General features: G+C 42.9%; 1 protein-coding gene across 1 annotated transcript in view; it reads right to left on the bottom strand.

The window, feature by feature from the left end:
- Positions 1-2,052: 2,052 nt before the first annotated feature.
- Positions 2,053-25,144, bottom strand: part of LOC142108040 (kinesin-like protein KIF18B) — a 37,348-nt gene continuing 14,256 nt past the window's right edge. Inside the window, exons 10-16 of the mRNA XM_075191731.1 lie at positions 20,845-20,971; positions 14,310-14,398; positions 13,594-13,826; positions 8,450-9,062; positions 5,795-5,905; positions 4,328-4,431; positions 2,053-3,907 (exon numbers count right to left, since the gene is read on the bottom strand). Of these exons, the coding sequence (XP_075047832.1) occupies positions 3,780-3,907; positions 4,328-4,431; positions 5,795-5,905; positions 8,450-9,062; positions 13,594-13,826; positions 14,310-14,398; positions 20,845-20,971 (1,405 nt within the window). The 3' untranslated portion in view covers positions 2,053-3,779. The remainder of the gene's footprint in view (positions 3,908-4,327; positions 4,432-5,794; positions 5,906-8,449; positions 9,063-13,593; positions 13,827-14,309; positions 14,399-20,844; positions 20,972-25,144) is intronic.

Below are 25,144 nucleotides of genomic sequence, written 5' to 3'. Positions count from 1 at the left end.
AGCATATAATGAAGGCAAATACATAACATCTTGTTCCATAGCACATCATGGGATTTTTACTGCCATAGCAATTTACTTCCCAGTTCACATGTTTAACATATTAAAGATTTCACATGCGTAGCAGCACTGTAGAAAACAGCACAACAATATAAAATCAGATCATTTGCACGTGCTTCAAACATGCACCGAGATGGTCTGTCACCAAACACGGCTGCTACTATAGTCTGTCCCACCTCCACTCTCTGACATATAGGCTGAATGATGGTAAAGGAGTTCTATACTACCAGAATGTGCTCCCGTCATCCTCGAAACGCATCATCCTTGAAACTCCCGTTATTTCCAGCATAGTGACCACAAAACGTTCCAGGTTCTACTGCCTGGAGAATTCTGCAGTTGGTTAGATCTTTATCACTACACTAATTCACCAAAAAGGAGGAGAAGTATACACAGCTATCGGCTGCAACGCATCCCAAAGTCCATTCAGGCCCACATATATTTGGGGCGGGAGACAGGGCGCATCCCAGGAACTACATGATTCCTTGGTCTACGTATGGAAGTGTATAACTAAATCCCATGTTCTCCCATGAAGAGATGCAGAAATTTCACAAATACTAATTCTGAGGGTTTGTGAGCTAAGAGCAGGATGCCATGTGTTCACTGGTGTCACAATCAACACATAGGATAGACCTGGCCAACCTGTGGCTCTCCAGGTGTTGTGGAACTACAAGTTCCAGCATGCCCTGCCAGCTGTCAGATGGCTATCTACAGGCAAAGCATGCTGGGGCTTGTAGTTTCACAACACCTGGAGAGCCACAGGTTGGCCAAGCCTGACATAGGGGAATGTTGCAAGTAAAGCACAGTAGTCAGATATGGAGTAGACTAATAATGCATTCGTAAGACCCACAAAACGTGAATTATTCCCTATCGCTCGCTGTGGATTATATCTCCTTTTCCTGTGCGCCAGATTTCATAAATGCCCCCTCGTCCCAACAATATAGACCATCTACTAACATGATGGCAAATGCAGCACAAAAGGATGTGACATAGTACAGAATAAGGATCGTTGCTCCCTATAAAGAACCAGCATGTACTAATCTTTACCACTGCAACCAAGTCTGATTTCAAAAGACTAAAAAGACTGATCAAGATTAATATCTAGCTTTCTTTTTTTGCTTTGCTATGGTTTACTCTGCACTGTTGTGCTTTTTGTGCCAAGTTATTAAACAAGCCTTTGTGTCAGCAATAGGCCGTTCAGTTTTCCTCAGGCTATATAGCAAATATACATCTAGATCTTCTGAAAAGTTGGCGATAGATAACGGTCTCTCGAAATACGACAAACTTCAATTCTACATCAACTGAACTGTGCTCAGAACACAGTAATGAACTGGGATATATGTGTTATACATACAAACACACACACACACAGACATATAAATACATGTTAGGAACATGTTCTGTAAACTCTATCTGCCCCATTGTGCTAGCCGTGGGATAAGAATGGCCGAGGAGAGCTTTATATTAATTTTCAAGTATTCCTATACAGTTTAAGTGATCTACCTCTAGCACCTCTTGATGACTGCGGGATGTACAAAAAACACGTATAATACATATCTGCACAATTATAGACACATGCTCAAACATACTTATACATTCAAAACAGTGGTATTTGCAAGATTAAAGCCATGAACGTTCATTAAGTAAATATTTACAGATATTACAGAATTGACATTTTAAAAATGGAAAAGGTTTACAAATAAATATTATAACCTATAGGAATATAGCACCTTTAGCATAGCGTCCTCTTCGTAAAAATGATACTATAAAACAAACAATAATGTGCATCTGATGCAGAACGAACGCGAGAAAGTGAAACAACAGTATACAAACCGCCTTCATGATAGATACATACTAATATAATATATTGCTAGTATTCTCTTTAAATCCCGTAGCAGTGGTATCTGCTATTGTTATCTGTAGCAGGAGACATATATAATATTCTCTGCCAAGGGGCATTTGTCCAGGTTGGACAAATATGCCGGCTCCCATTATCTCCTAAAACTACGACAAGTAAGCTGCACTGAGTGTTCCCACTTCATCACGTGCCATAAGAACAGCTAATAAGCAATATTCTATGTTTATATAGTGGGAACTGTTTGGAATGTTTATAACTTTCTATGAAATTGTATTTGTAGTGTGCCTCTTTAGTATTCTGCATAGTCCGCATTTATATAATCATGTTCCTCTACCTCGGTATGCTGGGAGGTAACAGTAAGTGGCATGAGTTAGTGGTCTATGTAAAGGTAAAAACAGATATCAATAGCAGAAACCACAGCTTCAGGATACGAACAGTTAATAATCAGCATAATAAAAACAAAAGGACTTACTGCAAAAATAATACTTTTTCATCTGATAAGAATAGTCCTGGGAATATTTAAGTGCAATTATAAAATACAATGTAAAGCAATTTAAAAAATATATAAGAAAATAAAATTTGAAAAATAACTGTTTTGTTAATATAAATCTCATCTGCCAATGTTCTCAGCCTATCCAATCAAATTTGGACTGTACAAAAGATCATCTTGGGGACAAATGAGATGCAATGGGTCTATTGGCAATCCAGATTTGTATGTATGTGGCAGGGTTTAGCCCGGATAGCAACTTGATTTATATTTAAAATAAAACAGATGTTCAAACATCAGTGAAACCACAAGTCAAATGCCAATGTATTGACATTCAGTGATTTCACTTGTGTTTGGGGAAATAGTTGGCGGTCACTCAATTGACCTCAATGGGTGGTATTCAATTGTTCGGAAATCCCGCAGCGTAAAAACTACTACCGTTATTACGGTAGTAGTTAGCTGGATTTCAGCTCGCGGCTCAGGGAGCTGCGAGCTGAAATCCAGCAAGAAAATTACCGTAGTAACGGTTTTTCCGGGTACTATTACCGTAATAACGGTAATAGTGCGCGGACCGCGAGATTTTCTGAGTTTCCGCCGACAATTGAATACCCCCCAATGTGTGTTAAATGCGCAGAATGAAGAAGGCAGCGTTTGGGAAAATACAAAACCGCCTTATCGCTTCCGAGAAGGGGTTATTGGAAACCGTGATTTCCACTTTCAGACCGGTTTCTGTGCATTGGGTCTCCCATTAGCTGGTTCCCTGTGAAAACGCGTTGCAATGTCATATGGATTATAGATGACTATTTACGTTGTAAGTGGCTAAATTCACTTGCTTTGCCCAAAGCACGTGTTGCTATACAAAGCAAAGATTGCTATGAGGATACATCGCTTTTCATATTACCAATAAAGCCCTTCCTACACAAACATAGGTATTGTCACACTACAAAGTTACATTAAAATGCTGGCGGAACGCAAAGAATTTCTATGTAAGCAAAAGAAAAATGTCTAAATAGATATAAAATAAAAAATAGGAGCCTTATGTCCACAAAATAATATATATGTGGCATCTTATGTAAAAAATATAAAATGTATACTTCTGTATACCAGGTGAGATCTAAATAAATACAAAACAATTGTACTTTCAAGCTAAAATTAAAGTCCTTTGAGAGGTAAACACATTAACCCGATTATGGGTATGTCAGGCTGGTTACTGCTGCCTATTTAGGAATGTAATAAGGACATATTGGGGGAACATCAGCATCAATAACACCTATAAAACACTTCCAGTGAGTAATTTAACATGAAGCGGCAGAGATCCTGAGGAGGACGTCTTGTAGAACATTTGAAGTGTCAGAGATAAGTCCGGTCACCGCACCGTCTTTAGGACCTGACTGCAGTAAGCTGCATTAATCGAGTCCCTGGGGCGCCACCTAATGACCGACCAAACGCCACAGTCCTTTTTCCTGTCCTCTTGGTACTTTGCACCCGGGGGCTGCAGGAGACGTTTTCTGAGGGGAAACAAGATTAGAATAGCTATAAATGGATCAAAGCCAGATAAGCCCAAGGTCAAGTGCAATGCTGGGGCTCCACCACCTTCAGATTTTGCTCGAACCACAAATAAAATAAAAATAAAAAAAAAGAGAATGTATTACAAATACCCAACTGTGGCTATAAAAAAATAAAAATAAAAATCCTTTTTGTGCCTATGAGGCAACAAGAAAAGTTGACTAAACTTATCCGACCCTTTATTCACAGCAGCATTACTACATCTGAAGGTCTGGTCTATGGTGAAGTACAGAATATCTTGTTCTGATGATACCATAGATGTCTGGTGATCAACATAAATGTTTACAAGACCAGAATAAAGTCTGCATACACCATTATAAAGTACTGACTGGAAGGTTTTAGCTGTAGATAAAGGAACACACCTCTTATGGTTGGTGGCCGTTGCGGCTTTTTCGCTGTGTTCAGTTGTACCTTGGCAATACGACTTTGGCCGACTGTCCCATTTCCTGCACGTGAAGAGGATGAGCTGGTGAGGGAGAGAGGTGTTAGAGTATTTTATTATTATTAATATTTATTTATAAGGCGCCACAAGGCATCCGCAGCGCCGTACAGAGACAAACAAAATCACAATACAATGGGAGACAGCACAGTACAGTAAACACAGCAACTCAGTACGCTCAATGCACAGCTAGAGAGGGCGGGGAAGGGGGAGGGAGGATTCGCAAACGACGGGGCCCAAGAAGGAGGGCGCGGAAGACAGGGAGACCCCCAGGGGGGAGGAGGGAGCGAGAGTGGACGTGGGGTGGAGGACCCTCGAGGAGGAGGGCTAAGTAGCTGGAGAGCAGAGTTAGAAGTGGTGGAAACAGGAGGAGAGATGGGCCTGCTCAGAGGAGCGTACAATCTAAGGAGTAAAGTCGTTTCCATGACAACAGAACTTTTCTTAGACTGTTAAGTAGATCTATACATTCAATTGTGTTACCACTTTGTCTGTTCGTACCCAGCCTTGTTTTATCACTATGTTTTTTTTACCAATTGTAAAGCTTTGCAGAGTATGCTGGTGCTATATAAACATCTCTAAGTACTTTCTCTATAATGGTACTACAAGAGCCCTGCAGTGATTATATATAAAAGCACACCTGTCACCAGGTCCTTAAATACACAAATTAACTATGTAGAAAGCCAGTAACAAAGTAAAACACACTCACCAGGAAGAGAGCACTTTGAGCTGAGAGTGCACAAAGCAAGCTCAATAATAGATAGCAGAGATGTGACGTGTAGAGACAGCCGTCCCGGAAGCGAGCAGAATCCAGTCTGAAGGTCGCTAGGAAGCAATGTCAGACTAGAGTGCTCATCCCAATGTAGGTTTCTTCTACACGTCACAACTATAGTGCTGTGCGAGATGTAGGCAGCCTGTCTGAGAGTGCGCACCTTCATTAATGCCGTCTTATGGACAGATCACAGGACCAGGTAACTTCCATTTAAAGTGCCACTACTGATTGGTACTGTTCTATTGGGATTTATGGAAGACAGGGGAATGTAGCATCTCTCGGGAGAATGAGACAGACACTTTCACTAATTTGCTGTTAATTCAGTTGCTACAGCGTTTCCATTTGTTGCTGGCCCAGCTCAGTTTACCAAAAAACGTATTAGTCATACCGGAGCTCGAAAGATTTATCCCATTTAATTATACTTTATATATTCGGTGCTGCCCAGACAGCATCCTCACCACATTACTACAGTAGAACTGCAAAATAGGTTAGAGCATTTAGCACCTGAGTTTTCAGACACCTGTACCGTGGATTATTACTAAAGACATTTTTATATAAAACAAGTTTAAAGGACCCCCAATCGATCAATAGCAGACAGTGAGCAAACATCCCATGCCTCACCTCATAGATCGCCTTCTTCTCTGAGAGTAGGATTTTACAGAGGAGGTAACTGGAACAGTGTTTGGGTTCCTTACAGAGAGGCCACTCATGATGAACACAGGAACATCAGAACTGGGGGCAAAACAAATCCACTAACATATTAGTACATGTAACAGCGCACAAGCTGGGCTACGTGGGCTCAGTCAGCAAGAATGGCACACAAGCTGGGCTACGTGGGCGCAGTCAGCGAGAACGGCGCACAAGCTGGGCTACGTGGGCGCAGTCAGCGAGAACGGCGCACAAGCTGGGCTACGTGGGCGCAGTCAGCGAGAACGGCGCACAAGCTGGGCTACGTGGGCGCAGTCAGTGAGAACGGCGCACAAGCTGGGCTACGTGGGCGCAGTCAGTAAGAACGACACACAAGCTGGGCTACGTGGGCGCAGTCAGCGAGAACGGCACACAAGCTGGGCTACGTGGGCGCAGTCAGTGAGAACGACGCACAAGCTGGGCTACGTGGGCTCAGTCAGCAAGAACGACACACAAGCTGGGCTACGTGGGCGCAGTCAGCGAGAACGGCGCACAAGCTGGGCTACGTGGGCGCAGTCAGCGAGAACGGCGCACAAGCTGGGCTACGTGGGCGCAGTCAGCGAGAACGGCGCACAAGCTGGGCTACGTGGGCGCAGTCAGTGAGAACGGCGCACAAGCTGGGCTACGTGGGCGCAGTCAGTAAGAACGACACACAAGCTGGGCTACGTGGGCGCAGTCAGCGAGAACGGCACACAAGCTGGGCTACGTGGGCGCAGTCAGTAAGAACGGCACACAAGCTGGGCCCCGTGGACGCAGTCAGTGAGAACGACACACAAGCTGGGCTACGTGGGCGCAGTCAGTAAGAACAGCGCGCAAGCTGGGCTACGTGGGCGCAGTCAGTGAGAACGACGCACAAGCTGGGCTACGTGGGCGCAGTCAGTGAGAACGGCGCACAAGCTGGGCTACGTGGGCACAGTCAGTGAGAACGGCGCACAAGCTGGGCTACGTGGGCGCAGTCAGTGAGAACGACGCACAAGCTGGGCTACGTGGGCGCAGTCAGTGAGAACGGCGCACAAGCTGGGCTACGTGGGCGCAGTCAGCGAGAACGGCGCACAAGCTGGGCTACGTGGGCGCAGTCAGTAAGAACGACACACAAGCTGGGCTACGTGGGTGCAGTCAGCGAGAACGGCACACAAGCTGGGCTACGTGGGCGCAGTCAGTAAGAACGGCACACAAGCTGGGCCCCGTGGACGCAGTCAGTGAGAACGACACACAAGCTGGGCTACGTGGGCGCAGTCAGTAAGAACAGCGCGCAAGCTGGGCTACGTGGGCGCAGTCAGTGAGAACGACGCACAAGCTGGGCTACGTGGGCGCAGTCAGTGAGAACGGCGCACAAGCTGGGCTACGTGGGCGCAGTCAGTGAGAACGGCGCACAAGCTGGGCTACGTGGGCGCAGTCAGTGAGAACGGCACACAAGCTGGGCTACGTGGGCGCAGTCAGCGAGAACGACGCACAAGCTGGGCTACGTGGGCGCAGTCAGCGAGAACGGCGCACAAGCTGGGCTACGTGGGCGCAGTCAGTAAGAACAGCACGCAAGCTGGGCCCCGTGGACGCAGTCAGTAAGAATGGCGCACAAGCTGGGCCACGTGGACGCAGTCAGTAAGAACAGCGCGCAAGCTGGGCCACGTGGACGCAGTCAGTAAGAACGGCACACAAGCTGGGCCACGTGGATGCAGTCAGTAAGAACGGCACACAAGATGGGCCACGTGGATGCAGTCAGTAAGAACGACACACAAGCTGGGCCACGTGGATGCAGTCAGTAAGAACAGTGCACAAGCTGGGCCACGTGGACGCAGTCAGTAAAAACAGCGCACAAGCTGGGCCACGTGGACGCAGTCAGTAAGAACAGCACACAAGCTGGGCCACGTGGACGCAGTCAGTAAGAATGGCGCACAAGCTGGACCACGTGGACGCAGTCAGTAAGAACAGCACACAAGCTGGGCCACGTGGACGCAGTTAATAAGAATGGCGCACAAGCTGGACCACGTGGACGCAGTCAGTAAGAACAGCACACAAGCTGGGCCACGTGGACGCAGTCAGTAAGAACAGCACACAAGCTGGGCCACGTGGACGCAGTTAATAAGAATGGCGCACAAGCTGGACCACGTGGACGCAGTCAGTAAGAATGGCGCACAAGTTGGGCTAAGTGGATACAATCAGTAACTACTTCTTACCCAGGACCTCCACAGCATACGGTTAATGACATACTTAATCACAGAAGAGATATGAGGGGATGCTGTCACAGTCGCACATAACTCTCATTTACAGCAGAGTATCATAGTAGGTCACACACACAAATACAGGGTGCAGATGACACATTCACACAAGACACAATAGACTGTAGAGTCAGTAGATGGTCATAAAATAGAATAGATTCAGAAACAAGCGAGGCACTCACAGCAGTGTCACAGGAGACTACACACTCAGGGGAGACACAGCACAATCACACTAATGCTTTGGAAATCAATTCATTATTGCAGGATGATGATCCCAAATATATAAAGCTGTTACTGCTGAAATAAAACATGCACCAAGATCTGGCAGCAGTTGCCCATCCGTGACGTAAGAGGGAACCGTGGCATTACCAACCTTTTTGTAAATGTGCAGTCAATCGGTGGTACACCAACATTTTCCCAGCCAGGGAATTTAGAGGTTCCAAAAGTCACCGTTTTGTCCATCTCAGACATCATCCAGTCTTCTTCAGACAGGTCAAAGGTGGCGTTCATATCCTTGAGTGCTAGATCTGGTGCCTGGATCGTGGCATTGTTCTGGAGAGTAGATATTCCCAGTGGCACTCTGCTTTTTGGGACAGTCTGAGGAAGCAGCTTTGACGTCGCTAGCGAGACTTGTTTTGGCGTGCAGTGAGACGACCGTTTTGATGAGTGGGCGAGAGTGGGGTCACAGCCTTTGTTAGAAAACAGATTTGCACTAGATCGGAGAGCTGGTCGGCTAGGAATGGATGATTTTCTTAGTCTCTTAACAAGGACCTCCGGGGTGCTGGGAACAACTTCCCTGGATTTAGATGGGGTGTTTGCTTCTGCTTTTCTTCTTCTTTTCACTGGTACAACTGGGCTACAGAGTGTAGGGCTGGTGTCTGGAAGAAGCTCTCGCCGGAGGCGCTTCATCGGTTGCCTTTTCCTGGTGGAGTGCGCTGGTACAATGGGTTTAACAGGTTCCTCCTCTTTAATAACTGGAATAACGTCTAAATAAATAAAGAGAAAAGAAGAAAGTTGTTGGTCAAATTAGAATTCTCCAGACACTACTGAACCACAGGTCCTATGAAAATTACTTGGTTAAATAATGGACTCTCTCATGCATCAGACATGGAGCTTACATCCACAAGTTTCTGCTATTATAAAAAGGGTGGTATAAAGAGAGCACTGTATAACACAACGTCACTTTTGACACACACATCGAGTTAGTTGTCACAGAAACTAGCTTTGTTTTCATAGTCCTAAAAAAAAAAAAGAAAAAAAAAAAAAGAATACTCAGGGGGGGGGGGGGGGGGGGGGACAAACAGAGATTAATTATCAAATTATCAGCAAGAGGTGACCAAACATTTGTATTAGAAAGAATCTGATCTTCTAACTAATGTTGGCAGAAACTCTGGGGTGACAAATACTGCACCGCTACAAATGGCACAAAGTTGTGCCAAAACTTACAGCTCAATGAATTTAATTTACCTGAAAGAAAAAGTGACTATCTAATTTGGAGAGAAACCTGCCCTTTCCTTTAGAACTGCGCTCTCAGTGTACCATTTCCATCTAAGTCCTTCCACAGAACCACTTTTACCTGAGAAATGGGAGCGCAGAGAGCTTTCAGCACTGGAGAAAAGAACTGTGAGTGCAATTCAAATCTCCTGGTATGGAAAGTCTGTTCTTAATAAATCACATAATTGGACAGGAGTGTTGGCCATCCAATCACGTGCCACATTCAGTACACGCCTCCCTGTCTAGTTGATCGAATCAGTAGGATGGCTCCAGTCCTACGTCTCGGAAAACATCTCTGCTGCGCAATTCCATCTCAGGTATTGGGAGTCCCAGGGGAAAGTTTCAGCCTACAAGCTGTATTGGAGGTTGTCTCCCATTTAGGAGACAACTATTAATATCATATGTACAGATTAACTGATGACCCAGTCTTTGGTATTTTCGTCTGTTATAATTGACATGAACAATTACTTCAAGATGACTTACAGCAAATATCTGACTTCATCTAGACCTAATCTTACACGGGCCATAGACTTTGTTTCGTTATTTTCCATAGGGGAACTACATGGACTGTTTTACAGCTCTCCAGTTATCACTGTAAATTGAGCGTTGGAAAAACAAAACAAAAAACTCCAAATAAAAGTTTAATCAGAAGAGCTCATTACTCAGGGAGAAACCTTGGGATTGACATTTATAGAATAGAACTATGCATATTATCTCAATGCTATGGATGCCAAGGGAATGGATACTTTTAATCTCCAACTATATATCCATCATCTCCCCACGTCACTGCATGGATACCCAAACAGATTATTTCCTCATCTATCAGCAGCGGATTATCTCTTGCGCCAAACACCATAGCAGCATTGCTCTTACACCAACATAAAAGATATTATTTTCAAAACATGGTTGTCTCTATTGCTTACAACAAAGGTAATTCCATGTTAGAGATACGGCCATATCAAAGTGACATTGTAAGTCACTGCAGGCATAGTTCCAATCTATTCAATAAAAATGAATTATACCCAAGAACAAAATGCCTCTGCCAACATAAGTGTGCAAAGAAAAGGCAAGCCCAAAAGGTCTAATTAAGGCCCGACGTACAGCCAGCACGAAATCCTCTATATCCCGACTCCTGGAAGGTTCCTCCAGGTCCCCCAACTGAGAGGAGTCAGAATCCTAAAGGAGTTCACCCTCCTCCTCAGACAATACTTCCGAGCCTGCGACTGAAAAGAGGGGATGAGCGGACCTATGACGCTTGCGTGGCACCTGAGGTCTAGACGAGTTTAGGAACCTACTTCCTGCTCTAGGCCTGTAACCAATGACACGGACCAAGAGGGTTCCCCTTGAGGCAGACCCTGGAGAGTGGGAGAAGAGGTGCCATGGACCACAGAAGCAACTGGTATCAGGACCGCAAGAGAAGGGACTATTGGAACGGGAGCAGGAGGGATAGCTGCATCTGGCGCTGGGGGTCTCCGCTGGGCGGGCTAGCAGCTGAACAAGTGCCGATACAGAAGGAGAGGCGATGCCTAAGGGCAGCACCGGTGTTCCTGACTGCGCAGCGGTGATTGACAGCAGCTGAAAACCGCTGTCATTAAGTATCATATGTCAGTATCATGTACAGCTAGGAAGAGCAGATCGGCTCTTATCCAGCAGAATGTGGGGGTCAGTCAGTGTAAAAACAGACAGCAGACCCAGACTAAACGAGTGTGTTGGCAAACAGCACACTTACCTATTAGTAGAGTAAAACAAGTAAAATTATAAAATAAAAAGGAAAATATATGATTAATAAAAAGAAAAAACTGCAGCAGTTTTCAATTAAGACCAACTCCTTGGACACTTAAAACAAATAAACAGTGAGGAGCTATAGAGGGGAGGCGATCGGTCAGCAAGTACATTAAACAATTAACGATTTAAGTGCCAACTCTATCGGTCCTCTCATGCAACCCCATAGTAGCAGTGTCCCCCGGATTGGATGAAACAGAAAAAAAAATGTCAAAGCCATCAATATATCAAGTTCCTAAGCTGTTGGTAACATTTGCATTATTTTAAGTCCCCGTGATCTATTTTTTGCAATACCCACTAGCCTAAAACCTTATGTAACACATAATAGATGTGGTAAAGATTGATATTATCATTGCTAATTCCTTATCTGTGTCGAGTTTGTATGTTCTACTAGTGTTTGCGTGGTTTTCCTCCAGGTGCTCCGGTTTCCTCCCACACTTCACAAATATACTGATAGTGAGTGAGTTCTCTGTACAGCACTACGGAATTCGTTGCGCTATATAAATAGCTGATAATAATAGAAAACCAAGTGTTAACTTGCATCTCCAGCCAGCAATAACCTTCCGTTATCATCAGAGACATGTCCCAAATGTAATGATGACATCAGTCATGGAATTATAATTTCAAATAGGCTTTAGCCCTTGGGCTTGAATCTCCCATTAATGAGGTCTAGAAGTACTGAACAGAAACAACAACACATACAATACTAGCTCTACTACACACAACAAGAAATGTTCATTAGATGAGAACCCTCATATCTAGAGGTGCTATGACTCAAGTCTCTTTTATACATTCCACCACAATTGTTTGCCGGTATTCAATTAGAGGCCTCACCCATGTACAGAAAAACAAAGGCGGATAAGTCGGTACATTTATTGAAGTGTTTGTATATAATTAAATATTTTAAGAACAGTACAAAAATTCTCACCTTATCTATATTTTTAAATGAGTTGGCGGCACACAAAAATGTCACAAGTCTCTCACAGGGCAGCAATTACCTCCAGGGACTTGAAGCACAGGTTCCACAGAAGCCTTTTAATACAGTCACCAGAGGAACAATATTTTTTCCCCTATCCTAAGGCTGCAACATTTCTGTGTAAGTAGAGTAAATGTCACGATTGTTCCTGCACACCTATAACATCAGAATTTACATCATTCTTCCAGGGAGTAGATCAGACGATATAAAACATCAAAGGGTGGCCAGTAAACAGGGTGCTAAAGAACAACTAAAGAAAACACTTCACACCAAATGCACCTGAATTAAAGGGATTGTCGAAACAGGCCGGTTTGCTGTGCAAATGGAATACATGGGAGAAATCCACTGCAGACTAGAGGGGAACTGTACCAAGCTGAGAGTTTCCGGTGGGTTTGCAAAGCGGAGATGTTGCTATAGCAACCAGATTCTAGTTGTCATTTAGTGCATTCTACAAATTAATAGCTAGAATCTGATTGGTTGCTATAGGCAACATCTCCACTTTTCAAACCCGCCAGGTACATTTGGCCCTAGAGATCTATTGTAGACATTGATTTTCTGTGTTCCCTGTGTGCCATGGATGTCAATGATAGTACAGATATCAACAGATCCTAAACTGGCTGTATTTTACAGGTTACATTCTATAAGGAATTCAGTAAAATAACCAGCTTGTGCGGACTATCCCTTGAAGCTATACAAACAGGTAATATACGCTCTGTTCGGAGAAAATTACAATTATTTGCACAATACACAAGTACAACATGATAAAACACTACACATGTCAGCAGAGCTCTGTGATTCTCTTCTCTGTCTCGGAAAACCGCTTTAAAATTTGTTATTTTTTCATTTTATTTTGATTTGGTTTCATCTACCAAGAACCAACAAGTAGACAACATGTGGAGTGGGTTAGGGAAATAATCTCAGATCTGTCAAACCTCCATTGTACTATTAATAACCTATGCCCGAGTTCATGTAGAGCGACTGACACCAAACACTGAGGATTCCACGGGGATACTAGACAAGATGGAAATTGCACACATAGTGAAGGGCTTCAGAAGGGACATGAAACTTAAAATTCCATAAAGCCTTTGTTTGTAGAATTCTAAACCTTTATGTAACTGAATAAATGTGACATTGCAGTGGTCACATGACTCAGTGAGCCAGAGCTATGTGACTGCAGTTGTTTCTGCATCTCCCAGCATGCACTGCTTGCCAACAACTGAGGAGCCACATGTTCCTTTCCCTGGTCAGTTGGGACGCAGACTCACCCTCCATTGCAGGCAGATGAATGTCCTCTTCTTTGAGGGTCTTACTGGTGACTGCTCCAGAAACATAGTTTTTTTCCACATTATCAGCCTGCGTTACATCGGTTAGGGTCTGACCGCCCGCTGCCAAAAGCTCCAGGGCTTGCAGCTCAGCATCCATTTCTGGCGTCTGAAGATTGGCCCGTTTCAGAATCGCGCACTGTTTCCGGACCACATGCAGAAGAGCATTAACCAGCCTGGAACAAAAAATGGCTCATTTGAGATAGTCTGTATGCAGGGTGCCATCATGCACAGGCAAAATCCTTTGTTATATTTGAATCTTCCACTATCCAACTTTAACCAGTTGGACTCTCAAGTGATTATTCTGATTATTTATTATAATAATAACCGTGGCACCTTACAAAATCTACGATAATTATATTTATTAAAAAAATAAAATAAAAATCTCCTGCCTCCTACACCTAGCACAGGCGGCCAGGTTGGCAGCTGCACCAATATTCATGAGCAAGCAGCATAAGAACTCCCTCTGTGTTGTCACCGTGGTGAACGGATTGGCTGCAATCTTATGAATATTGTGTCAGTCGACCTAACGGCTGCCGGGACGGTGTCTAGGTTAGGCGACCGGTTGCTAGTGAATGGGTAGGCCGCTAAAGCAAGGTCTTTTAGTGAAGGAGGAATGTATTTATATGTCTTACACCCAGCCTTAGTAAAACACTTACTTGTCAGTGCTATTGTTTTGTGGGTCCAGCAGGAAACCAAGACTGGACTCTACTCCTGCTCCTCTTTCATAGCGGTCAGAAATACGATTCTAAAACAGAAAGAGAGATAGAGGTATTACAACATTTGTTTATACCATAGTCAGGCATGCCACGGTCACAGATGGTATCTCCGATCATTGCCATAGAAAATTTCAGTTTCTTTTTCATTGTGCAATAATGTCACTTACCTTGTCTCTTTTATACCCCCTGGTGCCTTCCGCTATGTTCACAACCTGCCCCACCCAGCCACCACGTATTGATAAAGACCAAAAGTGCAGCACAGAAACGCATTAAAAAGGACCTGTCACATCGGAACTACTAAATATATAGAACATATCTATAACTATATCTCTCTATAGACATATATAGATCTACATCCATCTCTCTACATCTATATTTATATATATCTATATATATCCGACGGTCCTTCGCACAAGGCATCTCCACTGGATGTTTCAAGTAGAACACATTGCTCATCGAGATGCTAGCAAAGATGAGCGATGTTTCCTGTATCATAATTGCGGTATTTCTGCACAGGAACATATTGTGTTAGCTTCCTACAGGACCTCCAAGCTAAAAGAATCAGCATCTAAAAAGTATTCCTAAATAATAAAACATATACAATACTAAATCAGAATGGGTATTTCATAGTAAACATGTAAATGAAATTTATTATCACGTGGGGGAATGCATGTTAAATAAAAAAAAAAAAAAGGAAAAAAAAAAGAGAAACTCTAGTCTACGCGACGGGTGCTCTTAAAACACATAGAGAGCACATATGGAATCACATTATGAATACATAAAACCACACACCTCTTTACACTTAAATATTCACACTGTTGCTCCCAACCAAGGTTGGTCGAAATCCACTCAACAGTTTTGTTTTTTTAAACAAACAAATCCCGACACCTATTTCAGCTCTGCTAAGCTCTTGGAATGTTTACATATACGTATTTATAAATGTTACTAGCAACTCATTTCATATAAAGCAATTTATGGTTTCATTATTTATTTTTTTTAACCAAAATAACTGTAAATATTTTATGTTACAATTGGGAAACCTAGTGCACATTACATTCCCATCATAAACGTCAAAGGACTTTTCAAAGCTTATGTAATAGAAAACATGCTCAGAACTGTGCTGGTCCATTGGTAAGTGGCACCACAGATTGTTATTCCCCATCTGCATCACAGAAATAACCACTAGAACATTGAAAAATTCAAACATTATTGCCGTTTGTCAAAACAGACTAAATTACATGCAAATTTCCAACCTTCAGGACATTGTGCAATTAAAAGCTTTAGTTGCATTCTCATTAAAAGAAAAAAAAAAAAAAAAAAAAAAAAAAAAAAAAAGAAGACGTTCGAATAAATGTTCGGGAAAAAAAATAATAATAAAGAAAAAAGGTATAAATCAGATATTTATTGTTTTTAAAGTTCCAGAAAAGAAGATTTATGTACTTACATTGAATCTCTTTCTCTGCTACCATGGAGTTGGCACTTAAATAGTTAACAACTAAACTTGCTGCCAAGTGCTCCCCTCTGCAATCCCCACAAGCCTCAGTATAATACTAAAGCCCCAAAGACAAAAGCCAAACAACCAAGACCACACAGCAGAAGGGAAGGAACCCAGTGCCCCCAGATGGTTTCAGAGAAAGAGATTTAACGCAAGTACACAAATCTTCTCAATCATCCGCTCTGGGGTACACCGCTACCACGGGGACTTTCTAAAGCAGCCCCCCTTAGGCAGGGACCGCTCTGACAGACCGGCCCACAAGACAGCGTCCGAAGACGCAAAAACATTAAACTGATAGGATTTGGTAAATGTATGTACAGAGCACCAGGTGGCCGCCCGGCAAAGCTGATCTGCAGAAACACAGTGACTCGCAGCCCAAGAGGCCCTCGCCAAACGAGTGGAGTCAGCACTGAGTGACTGGCACAGGTCGGTTCGAACTAACATAAGCATGTTTTACCATAGACGTAATCCAACGAGCAATAGTTTGCTTGGAGCCTGGTCAGACACTTTTCTGGGAATCAGAGGACAAAAAGGGAATCTGTCTTTCAACAAGACGAAGTCCTATTCACATAGATCTGCAGAGCCCTAACTACATCCAAGCTGAGGGGAAGTTCCCACTGAGGACGCCCCTTCCCTAAAGGCCGGAACCATAATTTCTTGATTTATGTGGAAACCGGCGACCACCTTTGGAAGGAAAGAAGGGACCATCTGGAGGACCGGCCTATCTTCATGAAACACCAGGTACAATATCTGGGGAAGGGGGGGGGGGGGGTTAATTTGGTAACCTCGCTCCCAGTACACTTTTTCCTCTGGAGCACCTCTTTACTCGACCCTTCCAGGTCACACTGCAGCTGCCCACCCTGTCTCTCCATGCTACACGCTGTCCCACAGCTCCTCCTTTTCCTCTGTATGGCGGTTCTCACTGTAAGCTAACAGATACTTTTTGTCAGCCCATGCTGAGTCCTTGTAAGAAGAGAATGGCATGCTGTCTGTTTTGCCTGTAGATCTAAGTTCTGCCAGCAGCACTATATCTCCTATACTAACTACAGCAAGTACTGCAGAGCAGTATCTATACAGCCCAACTCCTTGGGCACTTAAACTAAACTGATGTTTGTAGGAGTTGCAGAGGGGAGGAGTTAGCAGCAATTATTTAAGTGCCAACTCCATGTACCCTCATACAACCCCATGGAAGCAGTGTCCCCCAGAGTGGATGATTGAGAAATAAAACATTTTTCCCCCAAATATAACTTCGATACATTAACATTTCCTGAAGCTATTTAAAAAGGACCTAAATGTAAATGTTCAGGTATGAAAAAGGACAAGAGGGTAAAATCAAATGTTCAGCATTAACCTGACATTTCGCAGCAGCTGTTAAACATGATTACTTCCAAAACCCAATATAGACAGCAGAAGCTCCTCCAACATCATTAGGACAGTGTCTTGATTTAACGTAAATGGCCATTACTAGAGTCTGTATTCTCATACCGACTGTCGCCTGGCGGTTGATACAGTATCGGGGGTGATCACGTATACAGTATCCCCCCCTCACCCTGAATCTTCAGTTACAGGTTGCTTTACATGCTGTCTCTAGCAGGATGTATCTAACCAATGGCAAGAGGCCAGACTTATATTTACAAAATAGACCCTTTGGATCTAATCGGTCTATTTCAATAAAGAAAGAGAAATCCACAAAAGTGGACCAATCAGTCAAAGCATTTCTCCTGCAAACATGCTCAGTGATCAATTGCACTTCAGCATGAAGCCATCAGCCGAGAAGACGGCCGGCACGTTCCAGGGCGAAAAGAATATTACAAACACACATGGTCTGCAATGATTCCAGGCACAAGTCACCAGTGTGTGACCTTGCTCAAAATAGGAAAAAGACCTCCATTAAAACAGATGAGCCCTCCGGAAGCTGGGAATTCAATCAGCCAAAACAAACCGCAGATGCTGAAGACATCAGGAGAAAGTAAACAAGTGGCCAAGACATCAACTTTGGGCCTTCGGCGCGATGAATTATTTGCTGGATGGGAAAAAATAAAGTTATTATTGTGTCACGGGATTTTTTTTTGCACTTACAGTTGGATGCAATTGTGAACACAGTATTTTTCATGGAGCGTTTCCAGGTCAACGGTTATGATATTTGGTGTCTTGGGGAGACAACATGACTTCTACCAACACGTTAGCCAAATAACTGTATTTGTGAAACTGGCCCGTGAGCCTGGATCACGAGGGACTCAAGTAGTGAGTCATTTGATGACCACACAAACACCTCCCACACACACACACACACACACACTATTGTCCGACAAAGTTTTCCACCAAATCTATGATATTTGATCTATCCCGAACAACTGGATCTGTGTCTGGTTTGGTGGACAAAATATTGGGCCCAATTAGTGTAGATGGCCGATGACTGCACACTCACAAAAAACGGCGGTCACCGGCTACTAGCATTTTCCTACAAGAACGATTAAAATCTGAATGCGTTTTAAAGTATGTGATCTTAATGTTGGAGGCGCACACATGTTGCAATTTTGAGCCAACCGGGCTGACAAAACTCACCCCATATGACCAGCTTTAGTTATTAAAGTTGTCTGTTACGTACATATTACAACAGGACAGACAGGTTCCATTTACTGTGAGTTGTAGCCAAATAGTTTCTTCTAAACTCAACTTCCCATGTATGTATGGGCATTTAGAAATATTCTTGCGTGTCATTGAGAGCGTGACCAGCCCATTTACTGGCAGAACTGTAGGAAGCATGTGCTCATTCATAGCCAATCTATTGAAAGCCGGCAGGAGATTTGCAATATGGGTGTTTCAGGTAATTTAATAAATGTCTAAAGCATTATCGCAGGACAGGGCAGCACGGTGGCTCAGTGGTTAGCACTTCTACCTCACAGCACTGGGGTCACAAGTTTGATTCCCAATCAGGGCCTTATCTGTGTGGAGTTTGTATGTTCTCCCCGTTTTTGCGTCAATTTCCTCCAGGTGCTCTGGTTTCCTCTCACACTCCAAAAACATACCAGTAGGTTAATTGCCGTTATCAAATTCACCCTAGTCTCTGTGTGTGTGTGTGTGTGTTAGGGAATTTAGACTAAGCCCCAATGGGCCAGGTACTAATGTGCGTGTGTTCTCTGTACAGTGCTGCGTAATTAGTGGCGCTATATAAATAGCTGATGATGACATACAAGACAGAAGGGATTAGGACAAATAACTTATTTAATGAAGAATGATGTGTGGGTTAATACTGGAACAAAGCAAGCACACTGTGTTACTCATGTTATATTTGTAACAAAAAAAAACCCCAAACAAAAACACCATGACAGGTACACTTTAAAAATGAAACCTAAAAAAGAAACTCTCCTCCTAAAATACAGAATTGTAGCTAACCGAGATCTCATTTTACATTCTAGTAACATTGGGATTTTTTCCTTGTGAGCCACATGCTAAAATTGCCAGGAAAATGCAGTGATTTATATCCACACTTGCAACCTGTCGCATTGTAATATTTAGGCTCCACTAGAGGTTAGGAAGAGTCCAGAGAGATTTGCCAAGGCCAAAACAAGTTGCATTTATTTATGAATTAGATATTCTACATGCCATTTAATATTTGGCAGGCTACAGGCACATGAAGTAGAGTAGTTTTTCCATTCTCATCACATGAAGCACATTAACTTCTGTCTGAAATAATTAGTGTTTTAGACAGGCGATACAAGGACTGGCACTCTGAACAACCTGAGGGATTCTGCTGCCCTATAAATCAGTGAAGATTTTACAGTGCCGAATAGGCCAATACTCCCACACTCAACATAAATGTATCCACACATTAGGAAGAATTCCGAGATGTCTGAAACCTTTCTCATAGTAATTTGTGTAGAGAGCCTGTGGAGCAGGCATGTACGTATAACAGGCTGTACACGGACCGGGCAGCCAACTTCTTTCCACGGGCCATAAACATTTTAGCATTACTTCCTGTCCTGCCCTTTCTCCGTTTGTAGGCCACAAGTAATGCAGATGAAAGTGACAGGGATATTACTAAACCAGATATTAGGAAGAGGGGTTTTCAAGATGCAAATATTAGTTTGTAAAATTATTCTGTAAGTAGAGAAACATATTGGATGAGTGAACTTTGTTAACCTGTTGATGCACTGAATACGAAAAACCTTCTCGCACCAGTTTGAAAGTAGAATCACATCCTTAGACTGAGCTCTTTGCCTAACCCCACTCACTCCAAACTTATACATGGAACCAAAGCTGAAATAGTGGTGTGAACACTGATGCTACATCGTGTTCTAGCCCCTCCCAATTCATCTCCTGCTTGTCTGTGTGTAACCGGTGTTGAACAATGAATACATTTAGTGCCCTGAACTCCAGTCAAATGCAACAAAAAGTTTATACTTTCAAGGTTCTTATTTATGAAGCATGTGGTTAACCTGTAGATCTTGTAGGAACTTAAACTATTCCAATAAATACCAAGTGATTTATGGAGGGTGAAATTCACACCTATGCATGTTTTGCCTTGTGCTAATATCAATAGCATTGGTTCTGTAATAAGTCAAATGTTGCCATTTGTTGTGCAAATGAATGACATGGTCCTCTGCAAGTAATAACAGTGAAAAGCCCTTATAAAAAAAGGTAGCTGTTTGCCACATGTCAGTGATTCAATGACCGGCGAAGCAGCGCGCAGACATCTTTGCGATGTCCGGTTGCGCACATTGCCAGCAGTTACGGCAGGAATCTCAGCTAATTTTTCCTTGCATCTCTACAGGGTGTGAGAAACAATGAGCGGAAATTCCAGGCACAACATCGGCGCGAGGTGTCTCAGCTGAAGTTCCAGAGACACCGTGCGAAGAAATGAATCTCCCCTTAATAGTTTTGAGAACTCCCCCTGAAACATAACACACAGTGCTGGGAAGAGCCTGTCATAAACAATCTACTCCTGATCTACATTAAACATACAGAAATAAACTATACCTTTTCTTCCGTATTCCTCTTGTGACAACGCTTGTGATGTAAACGCTCAGAAGACAGCCTGCCCAGTGCTTGCAGATGGGTCTTGCATCCGTGCTCTGGACATGATGTGTCCAAGGGCTGTTCCAGCCTGTGGTAAAGCAGACAGCACAGTGATAGTCAATGAACAGCAACATATACAACTTATTGGTCAGTACGGTGGCTCAGTGGTTAGCACTTCTGCCTCACAGCACTGGGGTCATGAGTTCGATTCCCGACCATGGCCTTATCTGTGTGGAGTTTGTATGGTCTCCCAGTGTTTGTGTGGGTTTCCTCCCACACTCCAAAAAATACTAGTAGCTGCTAATTGGCTGCTATCAAAATTTACCATAGTCAGTGGGGCAGGGACTGATGTGAGCGAGTTCACTGTACAGCGCTGCAGAATTAGTGGCGCTATATAAATAGATGATGATTATTCCTGCCACTTTCCCGAGCTATGTCATCCACAGCACTGGAAAAATTAAGCACTAGGGTGTCGGAGGCTATTATAGCCATTTTTAGGTCTGTGATGTCTATGTCCCCACTTTTGAATTGTACAGGTGCAATATAGGGTTAAGCATCATCATCATCATCAGGTATTTATATAGCGCCACTGATTCCGCAGCGCTGTACAGAGAACTCATTCACATCAGTCCCTGCCCCATTGGAGCTTACAGTCTAAATTCCCAGACAGACAGACAGACAGACAGACAGACAGACAGACAGACAGACAGACAGACAGACAGACAGACAGAGAGAGACTAGGGTCAATTTGTTAGCAGCCAATTAACCTACCAGTATGTTTTTGGAGTGTGGGAGGAAACCCACGCAAAACACAGGGAGAACATACAAACTCCACACAGATAAGGCCATGGTTGGGAACTGAACTCATGGCCCCAGTGCTGTAAGGCAGAAGTGCTAACCACTTAGCCACCGTGATGCCCAGGACTTCAAGTTCAATAAAAAGCAATCCATTTCAGTATACGAAGGGGAGATTTAATTAGGAGCACCTAGATGTACAGATGTGCACAATTCCGTCCCATTACGGAATCTCCGCTCATTTTTATGTGCACCTCTACAGGAAGCAAGGAAAAGTGAGCGGACATTCCATTCTCAAAATAGTGTCAAAGGGGGAAATTCCATTGGCCGCGTTACTGGTAAAGGTAACCAGACCTCCACATTATTACCGTTATTACGGTAGTTTCAACGCCGGATTTTTGCTTTCCGCGCTAATTCAGTGGGGAATTGAATTCCCCCAATGTGTTACCGTGGACCGTGCAAAAGACACATCTCACTGAATTGAATCTCTCCTGAAAAGCGCATAGGTTATGTGATTTTAATGCGCTGAAGAGGGATCCATTCATTAACATACTTGCCTCCATGTCTTAACTCTGTTTATGAACTCTGTTGGCAATAAAAGTAAACTTATATAACCTGCCTCTAAATGAAACAAAGCTCATACAAGTCATTTTAAGAATAATTTGTATTTTGCGCAGTTACAGGAGCAAGCAGCACTGGAAGGATAAATTGACAAAGTTGTAGTAGTTCAGGCATTGGACAGTAACATTCCCAGAGGAACTCGCCATAAACGGGAACATTGAACTTGAGACCCTTTTTCTAATCTCTGCAGATGTCATCTGGCAGTGGAGAGAGATACATTATATCAGAAACATAAGGGAAAACATCATGCACTTGATAAAATTGTGTCAGTATTTCTGCTCCATAAACAGATTCCAGAGTAAAACATCTGGAAAGACGAGGGATTTAAATCATATACCAGTCGTTTACATGCAGATATCAAAATCAAAAGCTGCACTCCAGTATAAAACTACTTGCCTAGAACAAAAATAGAATAAATCGGAACGAGCAGAATATAACGACAACTCACTCATATTACTTAAGACATAGAAAATGCTAAAAGCGAAACACTTCTATAACAAGACTACAAATAGGAATGACGACTTCAATAACAAGATCCGAGCAAGTACAACCGTTGCCGCGGGCGATGTTTTATCTTGCCACATTATTAAGTAGTTTAATAACTTCCAAACAACAGCATAAACAACTCAATGTGTGGACACTGTTGTAAAAGAAACTTAAAAAAAAGAAAGTAAGAGGGGGAGAAAATAGATTAACCTTGGCAAAAACATTTTGAGGGTATGAAAGGGGGAGAGACATATTACTTAGCTGGGAATCCACTTTCCATGTGGCAAACGCAATAATAGAAATGAAATAAGCCAAACTAAAATGAAACTTTTAAAAAGAACAAAGCAAAATGTTAAGCACCCTCAGCTTACCCTATGATTTTTATTTTATAGGGTTTTTTTTGTCTTTTACTTGTTCCAGACCGAAATCTTAATGGTGAAACATAAAAGGGGGAAGGGAACGCGAGTTAAAGGAGAAATGTTTCCTACGCCCTACAGCCGGGGCATATGCAACGCATTTCAGCTAAATGGTCCCAGATTCCCTGGGTGAACTGTTATTGTCATTGAGGGGAACAATGGATTGGAGTGGAGTGCAGTGCTAAGCACAAACATGTGACCAGCAGACAAGATAATGCTTAAAGAGGACTTAACTACTGTGAACAGGGAAACGATTGGATAACAGATGGGAAGACATAAGTAAATGTTAGTTATAACTCTGTATAATGCCAACGACAGGATTTACAAACCCTTTAAGTTGCCCCTACACAACCCCCCTACTTCAATTCAATTATTCTAGATCGAAAAAAGCCCCAAAACAAGTAATGCATCTAGGTAACAATTAATCCAATATTGTACAATGTGAAGCAATCTGATCAATTAGATTGCGACATGTGTACCTCAGTTGTAGAACGATACAGTTAAGAGTTCTCCTACATAAACCAGGTTGGCTTACAAAGTAGACCTTTTAATAAAGGTAGTTATGAAGAGGTGGATTGTGTGATGTAACCAAATTTCTACTAGTTTGCTGGCCAAAACATAACAAAATAACAAAAAGTGAGAAATAAACAAGTCCAATTGTTAATAAAAGAAATGTAATTTAATGCAAATATAAGGCCATGCAAATGGCTGTTCAAGATAGTAAATATCTACCAGTAGCATTCATGGTGGAAAGACACATTAAAAGGAATGCAATTTATAATATTTCTGAAGAAACCATAATTATGGGAGAAACTCATCTAGTTTTTCTAGTCACTGGGGACCTTGTTAGATAGTGGTTATTATTGCCACTATCTTCACTGCTTTTGACTACATATATATTGGATTCACATTATTATTTTAAAGAGGTTACTGCTGTACCTGGGACTCTCAATCACTCGCTTATTCACCGTATTCTGTGTTGGATTGTGTGGCAGCTGCCAGGGACACTGAACATACCTATCAGAATTCCGCTACCAACCTCTTGAATGGGGAGCTTGGTTTAACGCTACTGTTGGTCTATGCAATTGAAACAAGTGCTTTGATTGGTGCTTCTCCCAGAACCCATTATCACTATTGAACACGGTCAGAGACGGGAACAACTGTGGACTGGCAATGGTGGGATCAGACTTGATGACATTTGGGATATTTATGCTCATCATTGACACACGCTTACATTTCTGAACTTTGGTTCAGTTTTTAATCTCTCTGCTATTTTGGGACTGTAAAGAAGTGCACTGTTCCTGTCCCCAGCACAATAAATTTCAGGAGGCCGCAGAATGCTCCTGTCCCCTGCCTAGAGTGTGTGAGCGCACCAATGTGCTCTATGCATCCATCTGTGTGTGTGTGTTTGAAGTCAGAGGATCATGGGAGCACTGGCCTTTGTACATCCAGAAAGTGGCAAGTACTTTTTCCTCTTACCCTCTTTTTCCCTACTTTCCTCTCCCATTCTGCTCTACGTGGATGAGAAAGGAATTTAGGGGTATATTTACTAAACTGTGGGTTTGAAAAAGTGGAGATGTTGCCTATAGCAATCAATCAGATTCTAGTTATTTTGTAGAATGTACTAAATAAATAACTAGAATCTGATTGGTTGCTATAGGCAACAACTCCATTTTTTCAAACCCACAGTTTAGTAAATATACCCCCTAAGTATGCATAGGAGTTAACTGGCTGCAAAATAGGTTAAAATGCCTGAAAGGGGTTAAACGGCTGCAGTGGTGCTATATGGCTGCATATGTGTAGATTAATGGATGACAATGTGCTTAATGAAGACGTGTGCTGTGATAGAGATAGAAACAGATATATCTATATGAGATTTGTGATGGATACGTATAAGACACTATCGTGCATATGCGATGATAGGAGATGTATACTGGCAGCGG

Source organism: Mixophyes fleayi, chromosome 11 (assembly GCF_038048845.1).
Source record: "Mixophyes fleayi isolate aMixFle1 chromosome 11, aMixFle1.hap1, whole genome shotgun sequence".
Taxonomy (NCBI): Eukaryota; Metazoa; Chordata; class Amphibia; order Anura; family Limnodynastidae; genus Mixophyes; species Mixophyes fleayi.
Note: the sequence above shows the minus strand (reverse complement) of the source record. Positions and strands in the feature narration are given on the sequence as shown.